The following is a 26,755-nucleotide window of genomic DNA, read 5'->3' as shown; positions in this document are numbered from 1 at the left end:
CACTGTAAAAGCCTATTTATATACTAGAATATTTTCAAATTTTGTTTTATTACCTCAGTAGGAACTCAAAAAACGTCAGTCAAACAATTGAATAGGCAAATAGTATGTCCATTATGTTCTCAGTAATAGTCTACACACAATCTTGGCTTGAAATACCAAGATGCAATCATTACTTACTTAATACAGCTATCTGTGGTATTTCTAAGTCATAAGCTACTGCAATATTCAGACATGAAAAAATGTTTTGTCATTACACAATGTCCTTCAATCAAAAGATCTCATCTACATGACCTTAAACAAACTGATGTTATATAAAATCACTCATTAAAATACTAGGTTATTTAACCTTAAAATAACCATGACGCCGAAGTAAATACTACTTAGTTCTTCACAAAGTCAGGTCTTGATATCCTTAATTTCACTGGAACATTTTCTGTACAGCTAAAAAGGAAACTGCAGTATCACAGGAGACTTAAAATTCTATACACTTCTGTAACATCCGGTGTCTTAACTCATGTGAAGAAAGTCCTCTGAAATCTTCCACAGCTTTACTCCTGCTTGGCAACGTAAGATTTTAATAAAAATAAGACTTTGTGTTTGCAGTGGAGAATTTCTACAGGATATTCTATGGCATATTCTGATAGATGAATCAGCTACACCATTATTTTTACATTATAATTTCTGCATCCTAAGTTTCCAACAATATATCAGTGTCCCAGATAACCTAAGATTAAGATGAAGCAGAATTCTGAAAAGAACCAACCTAAATGCAGAAGAAAGGACACTATTCTTATCAGCAAAGAGGATTGGCAAATTTGGATCAGGAGCAAATCAAGCTAGTGAGCTGGCAGATCAAGGTCCTTGTAAAAGCTGCAAGAAAGTGGTTTTTGAGGGGGTAAAGCAATTAGGAGAGTGCCTAAGTGCAACCGGAGGTGACCTGTGTAGGCAAGCCTATTCATTAAGAGATTAAGAGGGGAATGAGAATTGTGTTGATGAATACAAAGGCATGACCCACACGTGGAAAAGATGAAAGAATGAGCAAGTCTACTAGACAAGGATAGAGAGGTTGCTGAAGCTAAGAAGGTCAAGGGGGACATCAACAAGCACAGCATAGGTATGAGTGAAGATGAAATCAGAGGAGGAGAAAGCAGTGGGGGAGTGGAAGTCATAGGGATAAGATGTTTGATGTAAGAGAAAGGAGATGGAAGAGAGAATGGAGAATTAAGTCTTGGTTCTGACAGCAATAAAGCCTTAGTTCAAGCAATTCAATTCTTCAAGGGCATTGTTATCCCAGACGAAGGGTGAGGTACACGGTGGGTTCCAGCTTGAGGGGAAGGGAGTAGGAAAAGCAGAAGGGACTTCAGGAAAGTGGAGGTATTTAGAGAAACACACACAGTATTTAAGTTAATTGTGTGATACTGCTCCATTTGCTTGGCTGAAGACAGAAATCCAAATGCAGATAATTTGCAGAATTACATTATTAAGTCTAAATTTGAGAGTTAACATCAAAAAATAGTTCTGTGTTTCTATTTCTCATGCAGTTTTTTTCCAAAATAGGCTAGCAACCTTGAACAAATGTAATTCATGTAGGAACTTTAGGGTACCAGGAAAAGCAAAAGGATAATTTCTCTGAAATTATCGCTACCCACAGAGCTAGCTATCTACTGTCATGGTGGCTGTTCCATACTTATTCATTTTATATATCAAGAGCGTAATGATTAAGCAGTCTCTGCTGACTTGGGTTCCTTCTCAGCCTGAGGGCATCCGAACCACAAGCCCCACAGCCCCACTGTATGTTTCTTACATATGCACAATAAATAACTACTCAAGGACCAGGCAGCAGCTTGATTGCAGCACTTTTTTTTTTTTTTTTTTAAACCTGTGTCTAAAATATGCAGAAGGTATGTAAAACAGCCAGGGAACACCAGAATACAGATCTGTACCTTCAATCACAAATGCTTTAATCAGACAGACTACAAAGTCATGATTATTTTAGATCACTCCTTCTCTGTGGATTTCATGCATTTTAATAGCATCTAATTTTTTATTTTCTGTCTGCAAATCATGATGATATTAGTTACACATCTCTAAAAGGCAGCTGCCATTATCCACCACCATTACTCTGTACCCCATGAGCAGTCTCCTTCTGGTGAAGGAGGAAACTAAATCTAAGTCTCTCAACTTTCTGGGCACATGTTTAAAACACTAGGTACTTTAAAAATATGCACTGTACTCTAAACTCGGCAAAGAGAGCATTACATCTGAAGATGTGAATCTTGCAGTGCTTTAAGCACCTGAGCAACTCAAAAGGGGAAACGTGGGGAAAGGAGGAGGAGGACCAGTTGCAGTTGTGGTCTTACACACCTGAGTTGTGCCCAAATCCCACTTACACACAAAAAAGCTAATTTGGATCTTGCCACTAGTTCTCAAAACAGTAAGGAAAAAATAACCACACTCCCCTGTTCTGTTAATATGAGGTGGTTTTTCATAATAGGTATTTCAGAAGGTATTTTTAACTATTTTAAAAATATATATGCAAGTTGTATTTAATAATTTATCCAGAATAGTACCAATTATCTCATTCTCATTGCTAGATGAAACTGAAAAACAACATAATTATTAATAATGCCAAATACAGCATTTAATTTTTAGCTTCAGAAATTCAGAGAAGAAACAAAATTGGACAAATCACCTGTTTCGAAATTTAATTTTTCTATGTCTTCAGTCTTAAGGAAAATCTAGTTATCTCAGACTCTTGCTAGAAGATGGGATGAATCCTCTTCTGTTTTGAAAATTAGCACATCAACTCAGCAGCTACAGAGGCAAGGTGTTAACTTAAACATAACCGACTGCTATAAGAGACTCTAGCCAAGGTAGTGAGACATACAGAGTGTACACAAGTGGCTCAGCTGATGGAACTGCTCCCTGAAACACACAGAGATGGTATAATGTTCACCTGACAGTATGTTTGCTAAAAAAATCCACAGAACAAAACAAAAAATCCCAAACCAAACAGATGGAAAACTACTGTTCCGTGGCCTGTGCTTCATCAAATAAGTGGTGTTGTCAACTCTTCTTACTGTGGTTTCTATTCAGAATGACAAATAATTCAACAAATGTTTAGTGATGTATCACTCTAGCTCCTAGTAAGAGTGTGTTATAATTGAAGTTTAGTAAGTTTGGAAGCAATTCAAAAGTGAAGTCCAATGAAACAGCAGTACTTATTGAGAAAAAATGCATACAATCCCCTGCAAATCACCTTTGAAATACACCCAAAAGAATTACATATTTCAGCAAAATATAAACACATATAAATTCCAATTTAAAATGTCTGAAATACAAACAAAAAACTTTATTCCCAAGCTGTGGAGTCCAGTTACTGCTCATGAAAATACAGGGGTATTAAATTATCTACTGGAAGTCTTCACCAAAGTCCCCTGTTGAAAAATGAATACCTAGAGGACTACAAAAAAAAGTCTTTATAAAACCAGTGAGGGCTATATCTAGAAAGTTCACATAAATTTTGTTTCCTAGAAAATGAAGATGTATTAGTATGCAAAATTTAATAAATACATGATTTATTTTTCATTTATTTTCTCCCCCAAAACTGTTAAAGAAACATCTAAGTAAGAATTTGAATGTAACCATATAGTTAGGGCTTACAATAACACCATATATCTTCATATTTTTTATATGTCTTATATTCTTAACCCCTTATTAAGTAGATTTTTTAAAAATACTAAAATACATATCATTTATGGAAAAGTGCTCAAATTTCCTCATCGCAGATTTAAGAAACTCTTCTGAATATCTATCTGCTTTTTAATCATTGCTCTTTTTTTTTTCCCTGGGAACAATTGCATGAGATCAAGTATCTGTTCCTTAGGAGATCATCTGCTCCTGCTGCTCATTTACCATCTGAAATCATAATCATCTGCTGGTGACAATCTAATCATCTTCACAGTAACTAATTGTGATGTCACAAACAAATGATTATGATTTCAGGTGGTGAACAAACAGCAGGAGCAGATGTACTCTGAAGAACAAAGACTGTAAAGTCATGCACGAATCCCTAGTAATAAAATGTTAGGCAAGAAAAACAAAGAGCCTGTCCTTTACAGAGAGGTAGAATTGCTCTGAATGTATTTTTTTTTATTATTAGTTTTTTAATTCTTACTTTGTGAGTCCCAAAATTGCTGGAAATAGATAAAGGAAAACTATACTATGGAAATTTGAGGGTGGGGAACATATAAAAACAGTTAGGCTCATTTCTCCTTTGTTAGAAATATAATATATAAAAACACTGTTACTTTCTCCTTCTATTTTTATATATTTTTGTTCTTCATAGCTCACCCACAGCTTCTTCTAGAATATGTACTATATGATGTTTGTGATTACCCCATCCAGAAATATAAAACCAAAATACGTTCCCAAGAAAATGCACTTTGCTTTAGGATTGTTTATTTGTTTCATGTTTTTTTTTGTGTTGATAAATATTTAAGTCAAATCCAGAGAGATAAATGAGCATTCTGTTGAGAGTAAACATCTCCTGTATGGGCTGCAAATGCTTGTGGTCTGCCCACAGTGTCTCAAAGTCTCTTCCAGAAGCACTGGGGAAAAAACCATGCTCAATGTTCTTGTTATTTCACATGTGAAAAATGTCTAAGGTATCTCAAACCAAGAAACAAATGGCTTCTTGTTTCACCTTTAAGATTGTGAAATGAAGAGGAAAGGTAAAGAAGTAAACCTGTGGGAAGAAGTTTTGCCAGTGAGTAGGAGAAACAGAAGTGAAGTTTGCTGCAAGGACAGCTGCAAAAGTAACATGATAGGGCAGAATAGGAGAAGATAATTTTCAAGGATATTGAATAGGAAATACTAAAAATGCATTGAGCGAGTATGTAGGAGGATACAGACTGTAAGGTATTTCTCAGCAAAAACAAACTACTTAACAAGGGTACAACGAAATCTGTTCTTTAACTGTACTAAAATATATAACTGTTATGATTTTTGGTTTTGTTGTACTGATGTATACAATTTCACTTTACTATTAACAGTTTCATTTCACAGTTTCGGACAGACACAAAGGAAGAGTATTATGCACATAAAGAAAGAGTATCTGCCTGCAAAAGGAAACTGATGCACAATATATTGTCCTAGAAGGACACAACTCTTTTCCTGAAATAAAATTCTTGGAAATCTGACTATGAGCTGCCAAATGGTAGATGTAGCAATATCAGAACTTCAAGCCACTGAAAGTTCGGTTTTAGGGTAACAACAAATGCAAACTGTACATTTCTCCTATAAGCAAGGACATAGAAGGGAGGAAGCTACTCCGTTTGCACTCTTTAAAACTTCCTACAATAATGACATTGTAAGAATAGATTCACATACCAACAACTTTTGTTCTTAAGTAGCACATTCATACCTGAAAGTATATGACATTTTTGATCTCAAGCAGTGGAACTTGTTTGGAACTGCCTTAAAAATACCATGCACTTCACAGGTGCACAAGAGATCATGCATGCAAATGATTTCTTTTATTCAAAAGAAGACACTTCAAATTTCATCAGTTCTCCTTGACTACAAAGCTCTGAAGTTATCTTGGACTCTGGGGCTTAGGGGAAGATCAACAGGTGTGCGCAGGGAAAACTGTTAACAATACTAGTCCTTCTTCAGGATTTTTTATGCATTCCCTGTGTGGGAAACTAACACATAATATTCTACCAGAAGCAGAGCAGCAAAGCGCTCATAGGTACTGGCAGACCATCCCCCTACTAAACATTAGTACAGCATTTCAACAAGTAATCATGTCTATGGAAAACTGGTGAGAAATATCATACGACACTACGTAGATCTCCAAATGTGGCAATCATGTCCTTGCACCTCAGTCGTGTCCTGAAAAACAGGCCTCTTCATAGAGCCATTCAGTAGGAAGGTATCAACTGAACTTACTGGTTACCTAAATAACATACCAAAACTTTCTGTAAATTTTCTACCCGGAATCTGTGGTTCCTTCCTATACATTACATAAATAGTGTGATATTTACATGTTGAAAGATCTACAGTATAGAAACTGCTAAAGTGGTTTTCTGTATAAAATATACCTTAATAGAGTGTCAAGCGATACAGCAGATTCATAACTCTATCAGAAAGGCCATTTTAGTTTAGAAATCTAGAAGTTTCAATGAGAAACTCATAAAGAAGACCTATTAGCAATTCATTCAGCTGGAGGTGATATCACATTAACACATTTAGAGAAGAAAAATGCATGTCTAGGTCTTCAATGAATCCTGGATAAGACTGTAAGGTGAAGAAAGACTGGTCTGGACTCGACATAATTGTAACATATTCATTCCCCTCCTATGTCTTTATATGAAAATCACAGTTAAGATGTAAATTTTAGAGAAAATACCTTAGAAGAAAAAGGCCTTTTATGAGATAAAAAATTTAAAAAATCAGTAAAAAAATATATGCCTGTTGATAACAATTTTGGTTCAAACCCTTCCTATTTTGCAAAAGGATAGCACAGTTCCTCTGGAATAAAAAATGATACACTTCAATCAGCTGGTTATTATTAATGTTGCTTACAGATTGGTACCCTCAAAAAAAAAGGAGTTAAGGGATTAAGCATAGTTGTCTCTGAACAGCAGTGCCAGAAATAAATGCTCTGTGTCTACTGACATGATATCTACATCTCCTCTAATTTTCAATTTAGTTGGAGATCAGAAGGATGAAAATGAAGGCATCTAGAAATGTCTTTCATGCATTAGAAAACCATTCCAGAATGAAAACCTGTTTCTGGACTGTGGCCTGTCATGGCTGCAAAAAGGTGTGTGAGCAGGCTTTATGGTCAGCACAGGCTTAAAATATAATTTTGCTGATCTTGTCTCTTGTTGAGTGAGTATGCCTTTGTGTTCCCCTCCTAGATCTGGATTTACATGTATAACTGCCAAAGTTTTCTCGCCAGATAAAGCCTGCGAAAGGGATTGTTTTATCTTGTTGGTGTAGTAGATGGTTGTGATGTCATCTATAAATATCTTTGCTACAAGACAGTGCAAGGATAGGAGAGAAAATCAAGAGGTCTTATTCTGCTGTCCCAAACTCCAATATGTTAACATTTGATGATATTAACATTTGAAGATGTTTCGCAGGCAATTCTTAGAGATTTTGACAATGCAAACAGAAATCATCTAGAAGTATTGATGGAGATTGATGATAGGTCTGGAAGGAAGAAATTAATAACAAGTCTTAGATCCTGTAGAATCCTTCCTTTTAGGGAAACAAAGGCATGTGCTGAATCAGAGATCACTTTAAATACTAGCAAACTTTTTTGTAAGTTGAAGCACAAATTATTCCCCAGGTCTAGTAACTGGGAAGAGTGTGTATATATACTGGTATACTACTGAACCCCCTTAAAACCTGCTTTTAGGACCATGTCCTTCAGACGTATATAGGCAAAAAATAGAAAGTAGCACATGTGTATGCCTGCTCTAGTACAGTTCTTATTTGAGGGAGAGAATGTTTGGGACTCTTAAGAAGTTCAAAACTCAATACAGTTCTAGAGAAGAATCCATGGTTCATCAGGAAAATTAGGAAAAGTGAAGGAAGTACTCTTTACAGTATCTTTACCACTCTAAACAGCAAAAATCTAGTTATAAAGTCACAAAGGCCTGTCCTATTCATCATCTGCTGCAGTGAAACTGAAGTTGGTCTTCAGCACCAAGGTCTGTCAGGCCTTTGTGTCTACAGACACGGCTCAAGGAAGAAAGAAACTACCAGTAGTGGAACCTGATCAGTCAGGGATCACTTGAGAAATTTTCAGCCCATACAAGTCCATTGAACCAAATGGGATATATCTTAGTGTGCTGAGTCAACCAGCTTATGTTATTGTGAGGCCACTCTCTACTATCTTCAAAAAGTCATGGAGATCAGGAAGGCTCTTCAACGCCTGGAGAAAGGCATCATCACCATCATCATCATCATCATCAAAAAAGGCAGGCTGGTCAGCCTCTCTTTAGTCCCTTGGAAAATCATGCATTAAGTCCTCTTAAAGTCATTTGTTGGCACACAAAGGAGAAAAAAGCCAGTGGGAACAATCAGCATGAATTTACCAAGGATAAAAAACAGGCTCAACAACCTGATTGACTTTTATGATAAAATGACTGGATTTATGAGGAAGGGAGAGCAGTGGATGTCATTTACCTTGGCTTTAGCAAGGCTTTTGACATGTCTCCCATAGTATCCTTGTATACAAGCTGTGATGTTAGAGTCTAGGTAGATGAATTACTAGATGATGAAAATCTGTTTGGATGATCAGACTTAGAAGACAGTGGTATGCTTTTGGGGACCTACTAGCAGCCTTCCAATACCTAAGAAGACGTTGACAAAAAGATGAAACCAGGCACATTACTGAGGTACGTTGCAGAAGAACAGGACATTATAGTCATAAACAAACAGGAGATGTTCTGACTGGGATAAAAGGAAAAAAATTCAATGTGAAGATAATTAAGCATTGGACCAGGCTGCCCAGAGAAGCTATGGAATCACTGTCCTTGGAGAATTGGAAAAAAGACACAAGCAACCTTGTCTGAATGTACTGGCTCTGCTTTGCGCAGCCAGTTTAGATGAACTCCTAAAATCCCTTACAACCTGAAGGATTCAATGAGTAAATAAAAATCTTGTTCCTGCATTCTCTCATACCTACACTCAAGTGTTAATTCATGTAATTGCAATAAAAACCTTAAAATATTTACAAAAAGTGTTTCAATTGTCTCAAATAATCCAGATCCTACAAAGAGAAATAAGTATAAATATAATTTAGAAAGCAATACTTACTGTTACTTGTTGGCTCAGGAAACCCAACATTCTGGCCGTTCCAACTCTTGTTTTCTCCAAGCTGAAACAGGTAGAAAAAGACGTATAAGTAAAGAGCAAACTACTCAAAAAGAACATTCATGTTTATAAATTTAGTACAAAGATTCTAAAAAGGATGACTTGGGATTGCCACATCTGCTCACAAAACTTTGCTAATACATCTTAATTTTTGTCTAAAATAGTTTATTTGAGGAATGTACCCTTCATGAATAAACATTAACAACTATTGCCTAACACTGAAATATAAATGTTTCCCCAAGGATTAGGCTCAACTCAGTATGTTACCAAATCAGACTTAAAATCAAATGTTTTAAGCAGCTCTCAACTGAAAACATACACAGACAACAGAGAAATTACATTCTAAAAAAGAAGATCCTAATATCTGCCTACAAAAGAATGCATAAACACTACAAAGTACTTTAGGTGTAATTTTAAAATATTTACTCGCTAGAAATCGATACAGTTACTGAAGTGGAAGTCAAAAAAAGATTGCAATTTTCCATTATTTTAATATATAGACTTTTTTGAGGAAGCTAATGGTCTTCAAATTAATTTTATTATGTTTAACATTGGGTATTACTCTGACACAGAAAAGGGGAGCAATTAACACAGAAGTTCAAAATGAGGCCACTCCTGAAATCTACACAATAAATAAGATGGCGCGGTTCTAGATTTATGTGTAAATGAAGATAAACAAGTCCGAGCTTCCTCATGAACTAGGAGCTACTGACAACCAGCTCTGTGACTGTGGAACAAATGATCCTTTTCAGATTTCACTGGGATTTTGTATGCAAACAGAAAAACTCACAGCAAAGCAGTCTATATACCATGCCAAGTTGTAATCATTTGCTCTGGAGGATGGGGTTGATAGCTGAAGAGCTGCAAGGGAGGATCAGCCGGCTGAAATCTGCCTCTGCATCTCAGAGGTTGCATTAAGGCTGTTTAGATAACTATCATGATGTAATGCAGACTACTAGATGATATGTTTTCCTTGGGAAAGAGGAGGGAAGAGCAAACTATGCAAAGCAGCTATTCCAATGATTTTTCCCTGCCTTTCCTCATCATGTACATCCCAATGTGCTTATAGCTTAGACAACATACAATAAAAATGGGAGATATTTAGTGGAAAGAGAGAATAGGTATTAGAGCTGGCTCTCAAACTGGTCACCCACTTCCATGCACTTTAATTTCACATAATTCCTTTTATTCATATTATGAAGCAGATAATATATATATTGGAAAACATGGAAGATGACAGTTCTTCAATTGAATAAGCAATATGAAATCTCTAAATATGTCTGTATTTACTGCTGTCTGTTACAACAGCATGGTTTTGTCATGAATCCATACTGTGCTTGCGTAACATAACAGGAAAATCAGCATGAGCATATGGCTCAAATATGAGAAGAACATTTCCAACTCTCCTCATTCATCTCTTCACTGTTTATTAACTTGATCATGATGGGGAATTTAACAAGAATTCATCTATCAGTAAGTTATCCTTAGTGCTGCTGTCTCACATGACTGAAATCTACTCTGGTTTTCTTCTCTCTAAGATAATAAAAGTGGCAAGAGGAAAGAAAAAGATGGAAAGATGAAAACATGAAGACATCACAACTCTCCATTCTCATCTGTAGAGCTAAAATTCTGATAGCTGCAAAAACTCTCCCAGAGCACTTTCAAATTGCTCTCCCCATGGCTCTGCACAACCATTATTGATTTATTCCAGGAACTGGAATACATCAGACAAGAGCAGGGCCTTTACTTTTTTACATTACCTGAGTTACCTGTTTACCTGTGCTGTCATCAGCACCATACATGGCTCTTGTAACACTCTTAGGTCTTCATTAAAACAATGAATACAGTCACATTTTATGCACTGTCATTAAGCAAAAAAATACTGAATATGGTTTTGCTTTTTTTTAAGGAAGGAGGAAAGGGATGAAAGGGCTCGGGGAAGTGGGGAGCAAGGGAAAGATAAATTGCCTTTTTTAAAAGCATCAAAAACAACACAAGTGAAAATTGTCCATTTAGATGCCAATCAGCTAATCTACATTGGGCCCCATTTTGGATTCAAAGAGAGAATCAAGAGAGAAATGGTACATCTTTATTGTGCAATTTATATGGAAGGAATTTTGCAGTGCTCAAATTGGTAGAGATCTAAGAGCTATTTTCCCTCTTCTCCAGTACAGTTTATTTTGAGAATTAAAATGCTTTCATTTATACAAACTAACTTGTGTATCTGTAAATATGTTCAGTCTGTTATATACAGAAGATAAAGCCACATGTTCTAGATATTTTATGTCCTTAACTTCAATAAAGGTATAAAAATTTGTTCTATGATCTTGAATACTGCTACTACAGAAAATTTGAGTAGTTCACATTTTTTGGATACAGTATCATGTTTACTCATTGTGTTCAGAATATTAGGCCATTGGATGCTATTCTATCAATTCTAAGATATCTACGTCTGCAAGTATGTAATTAAACCTGCTTTTTTAAAGGCAATGCACTTGTAAGCAATAGTTTAATAAATGTAGGGAAATGAAGCAGCAATGCCCCTTTTAGCCACTCAAATTTTTTTAAAGATTTCAATGTAACCACAAGTTTCCACTGTGTAGAGCTCTCCAAAGCAACTATGCTGTGGGCTGATTTTTTTCAGGCTTTATCTCTGAAAATTACTGAGTAAAAATAGTTCAGCCAATTTGAAATCCAAGAATGAAAACTTATGTTTTCCTATTAGAAAAAAAAAGTTGACTTTGCTGTTTTGCTTTGATTTTCAGAAAGCCCTATGACCAAATTGGCAGTAAAGAATAAGTTGAAACTGGTAGAAAGTATCCTCTACAGCAGAAAAGTCTCAGCATTCTGGTGAAAACGAATTATCATGTGATTCTGTCATAAGCCTTTTTTAAAATGGTTATGACTGCACAGTGTGTTCTCATTAGAAACACCATCTAGCTTCCATGTACTCTGTTTAGAGTATTGCACACTTCTATATGACTAAGATACGTAGTGAAGATCGTAGTGAAGTTAAGTGTGAATAACATACACAGAGCTGCTCCTCTCAAAGGAGAGGGAAATAGGAGGTGGAGCCAAGTAACCAGTACGGCATTTATCTGGCTAGGAGTATAGAATGTATAGAACAGAGTATCTTCCTATATATGTGTGTTTGGGGTTTTTTTAAAAGAAAAATAGAAGGTGTTTCAGAAGATAGATATATATATATACACACACTATATTCAGATTTATCATGTGGCCCCTAGAAAAGCACAGCAGAACATTCTGTTGACCTGAGCTAGCAGGTGTAGCCACAGCAAACATTTAAGCCATGATCCAAATATATATATGCAGTGACTCTGCATATGAGAGAAGCTGTTCAGAGTCCACAGCTTAGTCAAATACCTTACCAAATACAAAAGGCAAAGCCTTAGCACCCAATTTTGGTTACAAAACCTCCTATCAATAAACTCAAGACAGGAGAGGGGTGCTAAGTTGCACATCACTAACATGGAAATACACATCTGCAACACATATGAATTTAAAATGTGATTCCTTCTCCACAAAAGAAAATAAGACATTTTCTTTCTCAGTCATCAAACCTGAAAAGGCCATTATTTTTCTGGAATGCTTTTAGTGCATCTGCAACAGGAAGACAAACACTGACTACTGTGACTACTTCATGTATGAAAATTACTAACATATTCTTCTCAATGCTCTCATGGATGCCCAAAATGGAATAAAAGCAAGAGGCATGTTCATCTTCCTTTGTAAGCAGAAATAGGCTCACACATCACATGTACACTTTTGCATACATGCTATGGAACTGTATTTCTGTTCTTAATTACTCTTACAAGAGAAGAGGCTGCACTTACTGCTGAGTGTAGCTATAGAGCTGTAGCTGAACGAAGGCTGATCTCTGACAAGCAACCCCCTAAAACAGGGGTGTGCACAAGTTTAAGCTTGTGTTCTTACTAAGCAATTAGATGATGCAGCTAAAAATCTAGACAAGGGTAAACTGTGGGCATCGTAACCATTGGTTCTCACCTTTTCCGGCTGGTCTTGAAGAGGAGTAGAAGCTTTGTAACCCAGCTGTAGCAACATTGCTTCTGCTGCATTTCTTTTAGCTATTTTCTTGTTTGGGCCTGTTCCAGTAGTAATCTCATTGCCTACTTTTACCTTAAAGAGAAAACATTGATGATAATCATGATAAATGCAAAGCTACTTAATGTAATAATCTTGCTGATCAAACAACAACTGTCAGATCTTTTGATGAAGATGCAGTCTCAAAAAAGTAATAATAGTGAAAAAGGGGACTACAATACTGCTTCACACAGAGGAGCTTGTTTACATTTTTCAAAAGGTCCCCCAACTCATACCGAAGAGCTACATTTATCTGTATCTCAGTGCACACACAGTTGTCTCTCTCTTCCACCAGCCTTTGTGTCAACCACATTCTCCCTGCTGAACATCTCCCCTGCTCTTTCTTAACATGGGAAGCGCTACAGGATCTGTACTTCCTCTTTCTTGTAGGAGTGTAGCCTGCTGCAGCTCCCCAGCATCACTGGGACAGTATCCAGAATAATGGAGAAACAAATAATGAACTGGAGATTTAAATGAGAGTGGTTTCTAAAGAGAGATTAAAACCATGTTTGCGTTCCTCCCACTTCACTGCACTGCAAGGAATACAGGGGCTGGGGCTGTTTTCTTCTTCTGCACTTCCACCTGACAAGCTTTTGTCAAAATAGTCTTTGGAAAGAAGGCTCCTCGTTGGACCTGTGGTCTGTACTGCAAAAAGGGCTTCTGACAAACAAGTCACCTTCCATAAAACTAGGAGAAATTAAAATCTCAAAATAAAGACAAATTATAGAGAATGGATATCCACAAAGAGTGAGACTCTAATATATTCCTCGGCTTTGGTACCATTCTTAAACTCCTGAAGCTGTATGTGCCTGGTTTGTGGTATTAGCACAGTCATTGCTATTCACTCACATAATATTCATAGCTCTTTGATACGTATATTTAACTCTGTCCATTAAGCCATTTTATTTGCCAAGTTTTCTCTTAAAATAGTGTATTGTTTCAAAAGTGTGTTAAAAAAAGGAAACAAAAGAAATAGCCACGGTGATCTGAATAAGAGAAAGCTTAGGTGTCAAAGTCCTGAAACAGTCTGGAAGGAGCTTTAAAAATTTGTAAAAACAGGCCTACAATTGTTAAATAAATAACAAATGTTACTTAGTAACTTATGTTATTCATTATTTATTCACTTTTCTTAAATTATCATGTATATATTTTCCTTAAAGTTTTAATTTTTCTTTACTCAAATACCTATTAATTCTAAATACAAAGAAGAGGATGTAAGTAAATAATAATGATCATGAGTATTCCTTCAAAGTATATATATAATTAAGCAAAAAGATTCAGCTACCTAAACCAGAAAAATTAATAATCTTGAAATATAAACCTTATGTTCTATGCAGTTCTGCAATCACAGTTAGAAAATAGCCAATCTGCTACAAATTTATATGCAGTAAAATTGAGGGACTTTAATGGGACAAGACAAAATGATAATTTATAACACAGCTCACAATAAATCAATGCGCTGCTATTTCTCAGACCTGTAAAACTGGTTTAGCTATTATTATAACCTCTATCAAGGATTAAAGGTCTGACTACAAAGAGAAAGAGCTTTCTGAAATTAACTTTGGGAACAGAACACCAACTAATGTCATCAGAGGTTTTCTTCTGTTTATCTAGTAGTCAGGACAAGTCATTGGATCCATTTCATCACATCTAAACTTGCTCTTTGTGCGACAGATAAAAATGAACATATTATCTCTGGATATTTTACTTCCACATTCAATTAAATTAAATGGAAACATTGTTTAAGTCATTTATACAAAGGCTTTTTATTCTGATAAGGTTTTCTGCATGTCATAATGAACCCACTGAGACTTCCTGAAGGTGGGAGAAAAAGCAGTATGATTTTAGTGTGAAAATATTACAAACGGGGAAAATGGTGCTACAGTGTTTGAAAGTATTCATAACAAAGCAACTGTTCCATGGACTTGAGATAAGGGACTCCTCTATGTATTCATGGATTTTAGGATTTTTATTTTATTCAAAACAAAGATTTTGCCATTATTAAGACTCCTCCAATGGAAAACCAAATTCTCAGCCCATCTTTCTAATACTGGACTGCATTAGACAGTCCTCTTCTGATGCCTCACACAACCACCTCTAACTGAGGACACTCCCATGGAGGTCTGAGTATGGGAAAAGGGACTGTCTGTGATAGCATCACTCTTTTTCAAATACTTTCAGGTAGCACAAAAAATTGGAAATCCAATTTTATATTCATAAATCAGATTCTGCAACAAAAGGAACCCAGTATCTTCTTTTGCTTCAGAGAGAAAAATAGTAAATCATCATGAAAGACCACTGAGGTCCAAGGAAATTAAGAGTGCTAGCTTATCTTGATGGACATGAAGGAGGGACTTAAAGATTTAAGTGAAAACGTAACTAGTTTTCCGGAGAAGTTGGTGCTAGAACATCATAAATTCTGTTTGTGATCAGAAGTGACATTTTGGTGTGGTTTGTAGATAACAAGTCAAAACATGTTGAGGTATGCTGTCCTGAATCATTCTGGCACAAAATTACCCCTGAGTGAAAACACACGAGAAAAGAACTCTTTCCTGTTCCTAATCTTTCTCAAACTGCTGTTGTGCTACCTAACAAAGTATCATGGTTATATTAAACCTTTGTAAATGTTCTTAATTTAAAAATTAAAGAAACATTAATCTACTGTTTCTGTATTAGGTCCAGAGCCTCTAACTGGACAGGCTAAAACACATGATGGAAGGCTTTTTTTGTGGTATCTCAGATATGAACAAAGCCACAAAGAAAGTGAAAATCTGAAAAGATCTACAGCATTATTTTTTTAAACCAAAATCGTTGGTACTATGGAGATATTCATATCCGTATTTCAGAATATTTATTTGCATTGCAATCCTCTGATCAACAATAGCAAAAAAAGTTTTTTTTCAATAAGACGAGTAAAATTAAATAAATCATGAACCATCAGGTATAAAGACAGAAACTACCAAATGAAATAAAAATAAGAGTATAAAAAATGCAAAATCACTACAAGAAAATAATCTATAAGGCACATAACCTGATTCCCATTTGTTTCACCAAGAGAAAGAAGAAAGTTCGAACAGGCTTTCTGATACTGTATTTCATAGTCTTCTTGTATAATGGACTGTAAAGCAAAGAGCTAAAGACAGAGGGATCTGCTTCATATTATGCCACCATTTTGCTTGAGTTTGAACATAACATAGCAAGGGCATTATCTCTAACATGACAGCAGATGATACCTGCATAACAAACTCTCGACGGCGAGGCATTCCTCTCTCTGAAAGAAGAACATACTCCGGTTCCTTCTCCTTTTTGGCCTGTTGGATCTGAGCCAGACGACTGATGGGATTCATTCCTTGACCATATTCTGGTCCAGTCTAAAACAGGTTTAAAAGAAAGAACCATTATTTCAGCATATATCCATACAACTATCACGCTGCTTCAAGAAATGATTTACTAGGGTTACCTCTTTAATACTCCCTTTGAGAGAGTAAGAAGTAAATTTCTTCCCATCTTCTGACCATGAGACAGAAGATAAGAATCCTCAAGCTCAAAACTGTGGCACAAAATGTACACCCATTGTCTGCCACTGTTGCAGGTAGTGTGCATACACAGTATCTGTAAGCTACTAGTAACACGGAGGTCCCATGGGGATGGATGAAAATTAGCAGATTCATCAGTCAATTATATCTCATTGCCCTATTTCTATGACCCTTCCCCCTAACGCCTTAAAATAGGTTGCTACAAAGCTGGAACATGCAGTACGCTAAGAAGAGGTGGGATTTACATGGGGACAAAATGGATTTGCCATATAACAAGGAAGCTGCCTCTCTCGGCCTTCCTGCCTTCCTTCTCAGCAGTCCTGCCTTCCATCCTACAATGCAACTAAAGGTGTAGAAGGTTTACTCTAGTTGCGTGTCAGAAAAATTCACCCTCAAAACACTTTGATGTAGTGAAGCTAGAGAGGAGTATCTCCAGTGCCTAGAAATGTTGTATATTGTGAGCCACCCACAAAGTATTTCAAATGCTTAACAGACAATAATCCTCACTATAACATGTCAAAATGTAAAGTTGGCGGAGGAATTAATCTGATGGGGGGAAACCAAAAGGACCGAGAGACTTGTCTGTCCGAGATTACACAGACAAGTGAAAAACTATAGTCCTTACAAACTATGCTGTTCTGAAATCCTTTTAATATGTTATTACTCACATGGCAAATGCTGTCTCAAAGCAAATAGCTATGAAAACATTTGTTTGTAGATCTTAAGAAGAAATAAAGACCCTCCAAAATTTACCTGAAGTCATATTCGACTGATTTATATACCATAACACAAAGAACGAACTTGCAAATGTAAATGGCATTTGAATGTAGAAATTGTTTTATGTTCCTGAGCTATTTCCTTTTCATGAAGCCATTTACAGGATAAAAGATCAGCACTCATGTTTATCTGAGCTTCTCAAATAAGAACAAACCAGAGCTCCAGAACCTGAAGAGATGATCAGCAACTGAAGGCAAAGACCAGAGAGGGATATTGTATTAAGAAAGCTGTGCAGTGAATCCTACATAGAATAAGTGCTGAAGTTGTTAGAGAAGACGTAGGTAAAGGTATTAAGACAACGTCATGAACAAGGGCAGCTGTGTGGGCAAGAAGCCAGGCAGAGACAAATGCAGAGTAAGCTAAATAAAGTGTAGGCCATAAGATATAGCCTCATAAATATATATACAAATAAAAAGAAGTTATTGTCACTTTTTTTGATGATCAAAACATGTGCAGGTTAAATTGAAAGAAATGGGCACACTGAAAGCATTTCAGAAAATATTAAAAAAATAAAATCTTCTACATATCCAGGTTATTTTGACTATCAATGTCTCTTTCTAGCATGGCCAACTTTGGATAACTCAATTTAAGATTTTAATGGTAAATGGTATATGGTAATATAAGAGATTTTTACATTATTATATCCTTAGCATCTTTCTTGAGAAGAACTTTCCAAAATGAGACAGTCAGAGACAATAGTCTTTTCAGATCTTGCAGCTTTAAAGCTGCATTAGTGCTGACAGTTTTCCATTAAATAACTTTTTATACTCATTTTTTCCTAGCAGTTTTTGAGAATTAGATCCCCAGAATTTCAGTAGGAGATAGGGATCTAATTAACTTAGGTTTTTTTTGAAAAATCACTCATTCTGTTTTGAAGGCAAACGAAAAGAGGAAGATGATGAACTAAGTCCTTTGTACATTTTCCAAACCCATTTCTGCATTCTCCAAAGTATTTGCTTACTTTAAATGGCTTTTCTGTAGGCTGCTCCTACTGAACTCTGCACTTGATGTACTGAGTATACAGATTTCTAATGGTCATACTTTTACTAAAGCAAGTACTGATTTACTTATTTTTACAGTCTATCAATGTAACACTCAGTGAGGACTGAGTTCAAGCCATACTGTTGTAATGTTGTTCAGCCTAACATAATGCAAGCCATGGACTTAATATAATTCAGAAAAATCGAAAATTTTTTTTTCTAAACCAGCAAGAAGCAAATACAGACAAAGAGATGAAACTTAGGTCCCAAAACTATAGTCTGAAGCATAGGTTTTGAACATGAAGTTTTCCTTCTTTTTCTTGCAATTCTAGTCTCAGGGTTTCTGATCTGCATGGTATGGGGCAAAAGTGACTCTGCAACATCTGAGAGAAAGCAAGCAACTCTCCACCATTATTTACACAGACCTAAAATGAGTATGAAATGTTATTAATGTGCCCTTATGTATACCTAAATGACTATCCAACATGCCAGAAAATGGAAAATCATGTACAAAGAGTTTAACTACTTTCTCACAAAATAATACTTCCAAAAATAAAAGGAAATGTAGCAGATTTTGGCTACTTTCAAACCCTCATCTTCTGTGCTGAACAGATGACAAATTAATCTGACTGGTTGTTCAGTCCTGAGACTAGGTAGTGATGCTTCATAAACATATGGACACTATGTGGCTGCTTTTGTTAGAAGAAGTTAGAAGACTAATTACTTCAGATGACCCTTTGGTTTTGTACAAATTTAGGTTGAGCACACAAAGCAGGGCTAGTCACCGTAGACTGACTGAATTGTAGAAGTAGCAATAAATCTAGTGCCACCAAGAATAAAAGCACCATTTAAGAAGCTCAAGCTCACAAGAATCCAGAGCCTCTAAAGGAAGACTCATCACTGCAGCAAGAAGCATATTAATATCCTTTGAGACAGCACATCTTTTAAAGGGGATGATTAAACCTCTGCAAGTCCTCCATGGGCTGTTCTTCAGTCAATTTTCTTTCTATCTATCTGTATTTGAGAGCTAAAGAGAACTATCAAACACATGCTAACCTTAACACAGGCCCATGAAACAAAAAAAGTATTGTCCTCTGGTGCTTGACAAGGGACACACTAAGTTGACAAGTCAACATACGCTGGGCCTTTTTTCAGATCTTCCAAAAATCAAATTAAAGCTGAAGCCACTCCATGAGGGGCAGAAGCTGGACTGTGCACCATTTCCCCACACAACTACTATCTCATATATCCCTCTCCCTCTTCAAACTGGGGAGGGGGGGAAATACCAGGGAGAGAAGCACCACATATGCTAATAGGGCCTCCCACAAAAGATGATGCTAAAAATTCACATGGTTGCTTGGAGGGTTTGATCCTTCTCTAGACTTGAACCAAACCCCTGAAGACTTCAGTGATGTGAGCTCAGTTCTTAAGCCGAGCACCTTACAAGCCGTTATGCTTGAGAATTTCACAGCATTCTCAGAATTTAAAAAAGCACAGTCATATTAGCACAGGCAAACTAGTAACAGTACTGACAGAAAATTATAAATAAGCATTTACTGATTTTAAATCTGAGTAACTCTGTTACTTCCTGAGCAAACATTCTTAGTTCTGTCCAAGGTGGACACATACCTTCAATATTGTTTTCGGACGTTTTTTAAAGTAGAGTTTTGGCCTTTCAATCACAGGAAGAGGAGGAAGTTTCTTAAGTTCTTGTAGGACAGACATTGCAGCACGTTTCTTTGAGAGTTTCTTACTGTTGCCTTCTCCTTCTGCAGTGAATTCTCCTACTGTAACTCGTGTAACAAAGCTCTTCATGTGAGGAGGTCCACTTTCTTTAATAACCTGTTAAGGGAAAGTAACATTAAGTCAAATCACCCTACAAGAATATAACTTAATATTTGTACCTCTGCAATGTACTTACTATTAAAGCAGTTTTCCTGGTAACTGAAGGCATTAGATGAATTTTCACAAAATCTGGACAAGTATTAATGTCAATACCAGGTTGAGGACAGAAAATTAAGGCTTATTAGATATAGCAAATCTAACCATCATATTCAGTGTTTCACAGAAAATACAGTAGACCTCTATTTCCAAAAAGATTTATACAATAACACAATAGAAAATAATAATGCATATTTAAAACAAGACTGGTGTTTTTTTCCTTACAAGGTCCTTCAAGTACAAAAGAAATTCAATTCATAAAGGTCCACCAAGCTTTGGTTATTTCTTGACATAAAACATATTCAAAATTATATTTATATGGCATCACTTCAACCCGTTTGTCATTTTTTTCTATTATCATTAAAACATAGCATGTTTACGCATGGTCCCAAACTTCAGTCTTAAAGGTCCATATTTTTACGCTGTCCTAGCTGCAGGCAGCATGCGTGCTCTCAACTCTTACCTTGCCAGAGTACACAAATAAGAGCAATATCCCATACATTGCAAGGCTGCCACAGTCTTGCCTCTATAACACTCAGCTGTCCCTCCCAAGAGTACCAAAAAGAATTATTGAAAGAACCACCATAAATCACGCAAAAGCCAATCAGTTTTGAATTGTTTCATTTATTCATTCCCTTCCAAACATATTCAGCATGACTATGAGAAAACCCATTATAAGTACTTCTCTACTATTAAAAGTCACAATAATATGGAAAAAAATGAAGTTCTGAATGCTGTACCTTCCTTTAGCTCTTTTTCTGTCTTCGTTTTTCCACACACATACACGTCTCCTTTTAGGAGGCACTCACCAACAAATCACAGCCCTGCAAGTGCTAAGAGAGCCATCTCTTCATGTATGCATCATCCACTGGTCTGGACAATGTCTATCAGGAATTAGAGACCTCATTTGGGAAAAGGTTCAGTTATTTTGTTTGATGGGCGGAAGCAGCTATGTAATTCAATCTTTGTTACATGCAATGTGTGTAAGGAGACATTAGAGCATCTGACAGGCATCTCTGTATCATCTTTAAAATCAATACAAATACATATTTTTTCAGTAGGTACAATTACATGAAACAATTTTTTTGAAGAAGTGTAATGCCTGAGTGCAAGGGAACTGAGGTAGAGGTGCTAGGGCCTTCTTGGTGTAATAACTATATTTTTAATGGGCTGAAACCTTCAACCTTAATATTATTAGAACATGTTTTGTATTAAAGTTCTTTTTAACAAGGTCATGTCCCTTGCATTATTTAGTTTTGCTGTTATACTGTAATGAGGTCTCCTTAGGCTTGTATTTCTTTTTTAAGCTCTCTTTTGTGGCAACTTCACCCAGCAAATACAATTATCACAGCATATATCAATAAAAAGACACAAAATGAGAATTAACGGACAACTTTGTCCACATTTTCCCAGAATAAGATGACAACTGTGCCAGCATGGGATTTTTCTGTTGTAGTCCAGGAATGTTCCCAGTCTAAGATTCCAGGTAGCAATTTCAGAAGTATTGATTCAAGATTGCCTCACTTGAAAGTTGCCCACTAGTGCTTCACCACGTGAGAAGGCAGCTGTGTTTTCAAGACACTGACCAACGGGAAGCTGCACTGCCCACACCAGAGCTGGGACAAGCCCAGGCATCAGGATCTCCTGCTCTCAGGCACAGCTGAGCTTGGTATCAGTGCTGAACACCTTCATCATACTGCAGTGCTTCCCACTTGGTTTTAAAGGCTTATCTTAATCCATCCCTTTACGTTGCTATCCAAGTATTACAACACACTGGCTGTAAAAGATGGCTAAATTAACCTTACTAAGGGCCTTAATGTTTTTGTGGTCTTAGAAATATCATTATATAGGTGTTTCTACTTACATGCACCATAATTTATTAATAAAATATAGAAGAATGTCAATATTGACCAGATGAAAAAGGACAAAATAACTTGCTTAAGAAATATAATTGCTGAGTTTCTAAAATACTAGTTTTATATAAGGTCTCTCACATATATGTAAGTGGACGCAAATACATATGTATGTGAAAAAGAATGTTAATATAAAACTAGATTATATTTTAATGTATATGAAAATATATTTCTTAACATAAAACTAATGTATTCCGGTGTGTTTTTCATCTTTTAAACTTTTAAGTATGTGACACAAGGTAAATAATTGCCTGGAAAACATTCAAAACTATTTCTTTGTTAGTGTGTAAATGAAAAAAAGTCTGTGTTGTCAATGGAATGAACCCCATAGGATTCAGATGGGATCCGGATCAAGCTAAACATCCAAATTTGGTAATTTAGCAAAAAAAATATTTACCTAACAACATTTTTGGTTAACCCCAGATTTTAGATCTTTTTACTCCACATGATTTTAAACAGTTGTGCTATAAGCCTAGGGACAGAAAACACTAAAAAGAAATTCAGCCTTTGGTATTCAAGAACACTATATGCATTAGTACATTAAACTATTTCCTCAGTTGAAAGATACGACCCGTGGACCAAATCATGGCTAATTTAAAGCTGAGAATTTGATTAAGGGTGACAGTTCAATACACTTTTCTTTTTCTGTTCCACTGATTTAAAGAATAACTCCAGCAAGAGAAAACACATGGGGCCAAAACACATCTAAGGTCAAATTACATCAAGAGTGAATTTGGCTCAACTTAATGAATCACGCTGACAAATGAAAAACAGCAGTACGATTACAACGAAAGAGCAACGCTGCTTCAATTATTAATGAGACTCCAGGCAGAAAATTCAAAAGATTAAGACAAGATTAAATGGACATAAAAACCAAATAGAGGAGACAAAAAGCAGGTCCACAAAAGATGTCACCTACATCCATGATTATTTTGAAATTTTAAAATACCAATATATTTCCATGTGTTTTGCAGGCAGGCATACCAGATTTTCCCAGTTTTTAAAAAAGAATAAACAAACAAACAAACAAACAAGCAAAAAAATATCAAATAAACAAACAAAAAAACCCCACCAACGAAAACCAGAAAATCTGGGTGTTTTGTTAAAATTGGAGTGTGTAAGGGTGACCATCACGTAACACCCAAATGAGAGATACTCAGTATGTCAATCATCCAATCTGAAAGTCTTAATCCCCAGGGCAGCAGGAGCCAGACGGGTGTGAAACTTCCTGCTGACAACTTGCTCAGTCTCCCAGAGTCAGCAGTTCAGTCTGTTCCTGGTTCAAAATACTGAATCTCTGCCTCACTCTGATAAGACTGGGAAACAAGAAACTGCAACTCTTTTTCCCAGTAGAACACTGGAAAGGGATGGAGGGGCAGAAAATTTGCCTGTCTCCTCACTCCTGATACTGAGAATGAAAAAAAAAAAAATACATTATTGTATTTGCTATTCTAAAGAACACTCCAATCCAAAGAAAAATACTGAAAATGAAACGATAATCTGAAACACACTAACATATTCTAATACCTGAAGCAGTTGACCTCAGTTACATCTTCTAGGCTCACCCAAATCCTGACTGACAAGTTGGAAATAAAATTCACATATGTTGCAAAAGAACTGAAAAAAGCAAGATTTTACTCTACTGTCAAGGAGGGAATAAGAAGCAAAATGATAATTTTACAGATATTCTAACAATGTCTATAACCATCAGTTTTGTATCCCTCCTTAAAAATTGTTCACTGAAAGTCCCACAAATGCCTTAGAGGAGTTGCATTTTGACTTACAAGTTGATGAATAAAGGTCAGCTAAGGATGCGCCGGTGCTAAGTATCGACTAAATCTTGTTCTGAGTTAGAAAAGAACTTTACATCTCTTTATGACCATTACTTTGTTGTGTAACACAGCACTGTTGGAACACTGGCTAGAACTTCATGAGATGAAGAAAAGGCAGATCATTTTATACCTCTTGCACACAAAAAAAGCTAGAGAAAGCTTTGATGCCTGCCTGGAATAACACAAAACCATTTGTAAATAAAATCCTATTAGAAACATCGGATCCTGGAGATTACCCATAATTACTTAGCAGTTTTATTGAAATATAAGCCAATACCAAATTCAACCAAAACTCTATTTAAGAATGCCACCTATACTTAGATTTAAAGTCAGAAAATAACATAAAACCTCTCAGGAGAGCAAGAAACTGTCCTTTTTTCAGTGTTGTTAACATTCTTTGGCAAGTGACACATTAGACTTTTCCTGTACTAAGTATCTCTGCCTTCATTCTCTCCTTACCAAATGCTCTCCCTTAAATAAGCTGAAACATAGGACTGACGTTAAGAAGACATTCAAAGCACTATCCCTCTTTTCTTTCCAACCTCCAAGATATTTTGTGACCTGTGACCATACATCTCCTTGTATTTTAGTGTATTGATTTGTATGGAACTATTCCAAATACTTTTAAATACTTAAGGTAGAAAATGATGTGTGAAAACTGAAACGTTACTTATGAACTTCCTTTTTGAAACACAGGCATGTGTTTCTATTATGTCTGATTTTACATAAGAGTTATGTTCTTTCCATGTAGTTGCAAACTGATACACCAACACACTCAGACACCCCAGTTTTATCCTTGAGATTTACATTCTCTTAGCTTTCTAATTAGTACACATTACACAGACCATATATATGAAACTCATAAGCATTTGTTATAGTGAGGAATTCCTTAGTCAAAACCAGTATTATTTGTCTTTGGTTCTCTTAGCTACTTTCTGAGAGATTTCTCAGATTTCTAAGAAGGTCTAAATAGCTCATTTGACATTGGCCAATTCATGGATATGGGCCAAACATATCAGTTATCTGCATAGAGCACACTGTAAGGCATGCCACAGCATATTTTATTTTTTTGGCATGCAAATATGTGCCAATACTTCAAAAGGAAAAAGCACTGGAGAAAATAACCATCACCAGTATAGGCACTGCCCACGTCCTTCATATATACTCAGTTTAAATGTGAAAAAAAAGCAGAAAAATACAATTTTAAAGAGCCACTTACATTAGCATTTTCTGCATTAAAAAAAAAAAACAAACAAAACAACCCAACGAAACAGCTTGAAAGTCTGGTGGTTCCTATCACAACATTAGACTTTTACAACCAGTTTGTGTAAGAACCTTCTCATTGGAGAAATTTTCCTGTTACTATCACTCATTCTCCTGTAGTTAGTCCATTCATAGCATTGGAGCTATTCCAAACATTCTTTATTATTTAATATAAACAAAGGTGTCAGAAGCAGGTTCATAGATAAAAATCATAAAAAATTAAAAAAAAAATTATGAAGGCTTAAGTAGAGATAATGGATCAGTGTGGTAGATAAAAAGATACTCATGACTGGAAACAGCACATTGGATGCAAAATGTCTCAGTGGGACCTTCCATCATGTATGAATGCCTACGGTTAAAGCAAGGACTTTGGCTGACTGTTGAAGACAACTTAAAATCAGATTGACGGTGGCTACTGATTCTAATCCCACAGCACTATACAGAAGATGCATGAACTGTCCTTCTGCCATTCACTTGTTTGCAACAAAATATTAGGTCTCTAATACTTCCGAAAGAGTATCTAATTTAACAGTAAAAACTCAGTGTTTTAGACTCTGATACACGACCAATGGTTTTTTATTTATAATTTGCATTAATTTAAATGCTGTATTCATAGTGTGTTAATATTATTAACTGTGTTGAGTTTTAGTGGCATGGGCTTTTTAATTCTTTCTTAGCAAACAGATAAATATGTAACACATACCTCAAAACTGACAGGTATATTGCGCTTCAAAGCAATTTCAAACACTACACTGATCTCAGACTTGTTTGCATCTTTATCTTCTTCCGATTCTTTTCCTGTTTCTCCATTCTGAAAATTAAGAATACATAATCATATTACAATTTTTAGAAGATAAAAAACCATATACTTCTGTCTTGATCTCTTATGAGACTTCTGAGTTCTCCTGTCATGCTGTAAATCAGCATTTGTACATCCATCTCAACACCCCATTATCAGACACCTGCTGACTATGAAGCCATATATAATGCACCTATGCTTCAGAATAAAGGAACACATACACATTAATTTATAAGTTAACGATAGATGGCAAAATAACTTCTATGGATTTTAGTCTTATCAATGACATGGATAATAATTATCTGAATACACACTTCTTGTGTCAAACATGAGGATCAAACAGATCCTTTGACCCGTTTCTCAGTCGCTCTGTGGGTACCCCTTCCAAGTAAGGAAGAAGTCTTTTGTACTTCTTGGAAAGTACAGAAGACTGTACTTCTCTCAGAAGAAATTCAGTTAATCACCCCCACACTTTGACTGGGTCACCAGGTTACAGGTGTCCTCAGCAGGTCCAGCTGGTTAATGGCCCCTCCATCGACCTCCCTCTGGGAGTTATGCCCAGTGTGAAAAGGTAGTGACAGAGAACAGCTTGCTCAACAGAGAACATTATTTATTTATCCATAGGAACATAACAAACAGAGAGGCTAAGAGATAAAACAACAAAAAGCACATGCAAGCACTCTTCTTCCTAAAATTCAGC

At 36.0% G+C, this 26,755-nt stretch overlaps 1 protein-coding gene across 7 annotated transcripts in view; it reads right to left on the bottom strand.

Moving 5' to 3' along the window:
* Positions 1 to 26,755, bottom strand: part of STAU2 (staufen double-stranded RNA binding protein 2) — a 171,604-nt gene that overhangs the window by 86,378 nt on the left and 58,471 nt on the right. For all 7 annotated transcript variants that reach the window (XM_033007953.2, XM_042786251.1, XM_042786252.1 and 4 more), the window contains 5 exons: positions 25,960 to 26,067; positions 19,937 to 20,149; positions 16,248 to 16,385; positions 12,919 to 13,050; positions 8,836 to 8,896 (listed from right to left, as the gene is read on the bottom strand). In XM_033007953.2, the coding sequence (XP_032863844.1) occupies positions 8,836 to 8,896; positions 12,919 to 13,050; positions 16,248 to 16,385; positions 19,937 to 20,149; positions 25,960 to 26,067 (652 nt within the window). The remainder of the gene's footprint in view (positions 1 to 8,835; positions 8,897 to 12,918; positions 13,051 to 16,247; positions 16,386 to 19,936; positions 20,150 to 25,959; positions 26,068 to 26,755) is intronic.

Source organism: Tyto alba, unplaced genomic scaffold, assembly GCF_018691265.1.
Source record: "Tyto alba isolate M040663 unplaced genomic scaffold, T.alba_DEE_v4.0 Super-Scaffold_9, whole genome shotgun sequence".
NCBI lineage: Eukaryota > Metazoa > Chordata > Aves > Strigiformes > Tytonidae > Tyto > Tyto alba.
Note: the sequence above shows the minus strand (reverse complement) of the source record. Positions and strands in the feature narration are given on the sequence as shown.